This window comes from Pterocles gutturalis, unplaced genomic scaffold, assembly GCF_000699245.1.
Source record: "Pterocles gutturalis isolate BGI_N339 unplaced genomic scaffold, ASM69924v1 scaffold30778, whole genome shotgun sequence".
Taxonomy (NCBI): Eukaryota; Metazoa; Chordata; class Aves; order Pterocliformes; family Pteroclidae; genus Pterocles; species Pterocles gutturalis.
This window is the reverse complement of record NW_010119071.1, coordinates 86818-92695: the sequence shown is the minus strand read 5'-3', so window position 1 is coordinate 92695 and position 5878 is coordinate 86818. Positions and strand designations below refer to the sequence as shown.

General features: G+C 40.9%; 1 protein-coding gene across 1 annotated transcript; it reads right to left on the bottom strand.

Annotated features, from left to right (window-relative positions):
- Positions 1-3154: 3154 nt before the first annotated feature.
- Positions 3155-5256, bottom strand: LOC104463931 (zinc finger protein 407-like). Its single transcript, XM_010076450.1, has 2 exons — positions 5158-5256; positions 3155-4417 (listed from the first exon to the last, which is right to left on the bottom strand). The coding sequence occupies exons 1-2, from the start codon at positions 5254-5256 to the stop codon at positions 3155-3157; spliced, it is 1362 nt and encodes a 453-aa protein (XP_010074752.1).
- Between the last annotated feature and the right edge of the window lie 622 nt (positions 5257-5878).

Genomic DNA, 5878 nt, shown 5'->3' with positions numbered 1-5878 from the left:
TTTTTTTTTTGTTCACTTTTGTTTGGGTTTGTTTTTTGTTGTCTCCCTTCCTGCCCCCCACCCGCATACTAGTTCAATGCTTCCTAAATACTTAAGTTTTTACTGTTTGCCATTGTTCGCAGTATGATGCAACTTTGTTAATGCTTATTCAGAATTGATAACAAAGAGGAAATTAAGCCAATGGCTCTGGCAGTCAGAATATCAGAAGGCAAGGGACTGACATGGGAATACTCTGCTCTCAACACCACTTCCATTACAGTGTAACCCTTGATTTTTCCAGGTGACAGGCAACTGATGGTGTTCGAACAGCATCATTGAACCAAACAGCAAACCACATGTTTAAGAGCGAATGGCTGCCTCAGCTATACACCTTCTTAGATCCACCTCACAAGTTCTTCTCCTCTGCTCTGACGGTAGATGCTACCTGTGGCAAAGGGCTCCTGCAGCCCCCAAGCCTGCTCCCCGATGTGCCATGGGTGCCTTGGCAGTACCATGCGTGGCCATCCTGCAGGCTCCAGTCCTTTTTGGGTGCTGCTCTACCCTGAATGCTCCTCTTTGCCAGCTCCTTCCCTGCTTCTCAAGGTTGCTTGGCAGATCCATGGAGTGATCCAGCTAATCTCCTCCCAGCTTATGATAAGGCACAGTGCCAGGGGCTCAGGCAGGGGAGGTAGACAAATGTCAGAGATGAGTTTCCTAAGCCCTGGGAGGGATCTGTCGCAGCCTCGACTTTTGGTGTATGGCAGAGGGCATTTTAGCATGGGGTTGAGACAGTCTGCACAGGAATGAATGTCACCCTTGATTTCTAATGTTACATTTGTAGGGCACTAATAAGTTAAAGTGCACATTAAATTGAAGAAGGGGGGGGGAGCCCTAGAAAAATATTAGCTCTCCTGATCAGGCTGCACTTGGAGAGAAGTATTGTTAACCTGAGCTTCCAGGTAATTACAGCACACGGGAGGTTAGTGAATCCTTTCCAATGCTCCTAAGCACAGGAACACCTACCACTGTTTTTTTGTTGGTTGTTTTTTTTTTTTTTTTTTTTTTAATGCAAAGGTCTGCTCTTTTCATTGTGCATACAATGTGATTGCTGGTTTGACACTGCAGGCTACACTGGTTTTATGAAGGATTAAATGCCACCTGAGACATATTTATCCTAAATAAATCACAAATGGTAAACTGCAGCATGTCAGTGTCAACACCCTGTACTGCAGCAGAAAGGTTAGCCATACAGGACTAAGCACAGCAAAGAATTAGCATCCAAGCTGCAAGACCACAGGGCTACAGTTAACAGGAGAAATGATCAAGAAGAAATATTTCCACTGAAAAACATTCAATTTTTTGAACATCTGTGAGAGTCTTGCAGAGGGCCATCATTTTGTAAAGGTCACCTTTTTCCTGATAACAAACGGGAGTTGATCCTGTCACTGTTTGCTGAAGACAGTATTTAAGAGTAAGTGAACAGCCTGTCACTTTTAAGAAAGATGAGCAAGTCAAACTCGGCTAATTATGAATCTCGATGTCTAACTTGAAATTTACTTTTTTGGGGGTTTGACAAAGACACAACCTTAATTCCTGGAAAAAAATATCAAAATTTAAAAAATAATAATAAAAAGAGATGAAAAGACAGCAGGATCTTATAGCCCCAGAATGAAGCACCTTTTCTAAGCAGCTCTATCAGAAAATACACTTTTAAACAGTTGCTTCAGGAATGGAACCATTGTTTTACCTCACCCCAACTTTCTTTAATTTTAAGATATTAAACATGATAGGAAACACAGTTATCTCTAGAGTCAGCATGGCTTACACCCTAAACACTTACACAATTATATTAAGCATGCATGAGGCACACTTCACAAATTAGATTCTTTTATCTTTATCTATCTAGTGAGCTAGAGAAAGGAAAAGAGAAAAGAGAAAATGCACAGACATAACAGATAGCATTCGTTTGCTCCTACTGAATGCCAGTTCTGTTTATTGCTTAATATTAAAAATCATGATGCTTCATTTTAATGCTAACATTTTATTTGAAAGACAAAAAAAACCCAAACCAAAACAATCCCCAAACCTCACCAGTTTATATTTTACAATTTTTTCAAAGAAACAAAAGCAGTTGTTATCATGAAACAAATCTTTTCCACATGAACTTGCATTGAACAATTGCAGTATATCCACAAGTAAATAATTGACATTCTGGACTAAGCAAGAAATACAAGGTCACCTTTTTTTCTTCTACTTGTTAATGTCAATGTCAGAATTTTCTTTAAAAACCCCCATAACATTTCAGAAGTTGCTCACAAAATGAACTGCAAAATGGTATTTATATAAAGCACTATCTATAAGAAAAGCAAAACACTGACAGTGACAATTTTTTTTTCCAAAAAATGCACGTTTCTTATGTAGGACTCCCATCTAAAATTAAGCGGAAGTTACAGGCATCAAGTTCTTCTTCCTGAATATGTATAATCAATAATTTTCTGGTGTAGCTTTTTTGAGCTCTTCTTCAGGGTAAGTCCTATGTGATACCATGAAAAAGTAAGCTACTATGAAAAATTTCATTTCAGATGCAAAAAACACTTATTTTGATGACACATTTTTAGCCAGGGATATTTTCAAGTAAGGTTCTAGAAAGCAAAATGTCACCTGTTCTCCTTTAAAATAAAGAAGGGCATTGATTACAGTATGTAAGCTTATGTTATTGTGGGGTTTGTATTTTTTGCATGTTCACAAAATGTACATGGAAGTGGAATTATTTTACTCCTGTGATTATGTTAGACAAAAACGACAGAAGGCAGGGAATTACCCTGAGATAAAACAACATTTAAAAAAAAAAAAACCACAAAGAAAGCAGTGAACAGAACAACACCTACTTTTCCATGGGGGCTTTTAATCTTCTTTTGTACACTAATATCCTTGTTTTATAATAATCCCATATAACAATTCTTAAAGCTATTGTAACAGGATTGTACTATCCTTTTCAGTGAACACCTCCTAGTAGCTGACCTTCACCTCCTGCAGGGTATGTATTTATTTGTTACCTGCCTAGGAGCATGTTGGATTGAGAAGGTTTTACATAAAATGTGCCAGGAATAGAGTGCCTCCATGGATCTGGTAATTTCCAGCTTTGCCCTGCATCAAGTCTAGGAGATGAAGCTCTTCATGCTTCTTGTATGTCATTATCATCTCTCTGGCCCTGAATTACTTGTGAACCACCCTCTGTATAAATTACCATGCTTGTTAACTGTTCTGCTCCATCAGGGGATGCGGGTTCTGCTTTTATAGCAGTACCAGTCTGCAAAATCTCTGGAGACCCAGCTGTCTCTATGACAGCGTGTGAGTACACACCAGGCTCATCCTGCATGTCTGGTGGCAATTCTGTGACGATGTAGTGGGTCGCACCTTCAGAGAAGTCGCCATCAGAACCCTGAACCATGGCTCGAGCTATTTCTTCTGTGACAATAATCTGTGATATTTTCCCATCCGACTCAACTAAATCCATGTGCTCACTTTGGACACTGAGCGCAGGGCTACCAGCTTCCTGCATAATTATCTGAGAGCCTTCTCCAGCTACCATATGCACAGTCCCTTCCTCATTTACAATGACCTGAGTGACACCTTCTTTCATCAGCTGGTCGGCTGCAGCCGTATCACATACAGCAAACTGTAATACTCCTTGGACCATTTTCTTGAAGGCAGCCTGAGCTCTCTCCCGAGATGCAATTATAGCCGATGGGTGCATGACCTGCGTCACTACTTCCATAGGTTTGGTATCTTCCCGAGTCTCTTGAACTTCATGGAACATTTGTATTTCTTGCCCCTCTGCATCACTGGGAATGCCGGGTGTCTCTGGGTTTGGCATCTGCAAGAAATCTTTGTGACTAGACCTGCATCTGTCAAGGAGTCTAGATTTGTTTTCCACTTCACCCAGCTCTGTTACAGCACAAAGCAGGGCATCTAATGCTGAGGAGGAGTCTGGAGGATGGACCGTAGCTTTGGAAGCATCTAAAACTTCTTGTCGCATTATCTGCTGCAGTACAGCACTACTGGAGTCAGGAACTGCATTTATTTGAACGGCCTCCTCCATATCAGTTCCTGTTCCTTCAACCACTACCACCTGCGTTGCACCACCTGCTAACTGCTCGCTAAGTATCTGCCCTGGAACCACCATACTACTCACGTGTGAACCATCTTGATTTGTAGCTATGACTTGCCCATCTTCTGTGATATGGACCACCCTGGCCATCTGACCAGCCATTGCTAGAGTCTGAAGGGTAGCCACTGCTGTTTCTTCCACAGAGGCATCAATTGTAAAGACACCATCACATCCTTGAATAATAATTAACTTCTTCAGGCGACTGCGGCTGTCTTCTGCTGCCCTGAAAGACCTTCTCTTTAACTGGAGAAACCTCTCCCAGTGCTGCTGCAGTAAAAGGACTCATAGTTTCCACAAAAGTTGCTCCTTGCCCCTTCAGTCGGCACTCATACGACTTTGACACAATGCCTACAAGATAAAATATGCTGTTAACATGGTATCATGGCAAATATCAGTTCATTACTTTAATAAATTATAGCTTAAATGGAAAAAAATTCCTTGACAATTTTTAGATTTCACTGGCAGAAAACACAGATAAAATGAGCAAGTGATCAAAAACAATTTGCATGTTTTCCAAATAACATATTTACAGGTTGAAATAATTGCTGAGTTTAATGATTCTGCAGCCTATTAACAATTTAAATGTTTTCTAAAATATGCTGTATAAAAAAAGCCCAGATAAATACCGTATACAGTTAAAAGCCATTAACACATCTTCTATAGAAGATCCTATTGGTGATATTTCAGTACTTCAGTAATGAACTTTAGGATCATATATTACATTAAACGTATCTGGGTGTGAAAAACTGTGGATGATCCTCTTAATACCCTGCTTTTGTAGGGGAAGTAATTGCCATGCTGTCATTTTGATGCCATTGTCTTTCCCTTCATTTCCCACCTAGCATCTTCTTCAGCACACCTGACTGACTCATTACTAGCTTAGTTACCTGAAGAAAACAGTTGGTAGTTTTCTTACCCTAAGCAGGATATTCTATACAATATAATCCAGATACATCAATTACACTTCTGAATTATTTTTACATGAAATCAATTAACAAATTAAATACCTGTAACCTCCCCATTCCAACTGCTTGGTCTGGTTTTTGGTCATTGAGGGTTTCCTTCTCAGCTCCCATCAGTAACAATAAAGCTTCAGCAAACCACATGGTGCCCACAGCTGCACAAAGTCAAGCCCATCATCCTTAAAGCATGGTCTCAGGGTTGCCTTTGCCACTTTTGAGAAGACAGAACTGAGAGCACCTTGTGACGAGCTTTGTAGGTGTCTGTGGCAGAACAGCTCCAGCACTGCCTGTGTCCCTGTGGCAGTGCCATCCCGAAGCAACCCTGCAGGTGCTGGGAAGCGAGCTTTGGGCTACAACCAGCGCACTCAGAGAGAAAAGTGGGTCCTGGACACTGAGAACGAGGAGATGGTCTGATGCCGGATGGGCCTTGGGAAGGCTGATTACGTCTATACTGCTGAGACTACCCACACCTATGCTCTAGTTTAAATTCGCCTACACAAACTGAAATCACATCTCTGGAATAACAGGTCATCTTATCACTAACACATAGATACACCATTGCTTGTTTGGGATAAAACATTTAAGAAAAAAGTTGACTCTTACAGTCAAATTTCAGTCTAGCACTGCACCTTCCAAGCCACCAGGACACTTCTAGTGAACAACATGCTCTGTTGAAATCAAGAGGCTAAGAAAATTACACTAAAGCTGGTCTAAGGCGGCTCTTTCACCCCAAGCATAGAGCTGTCAGGCCCTGATCCCACAGAGA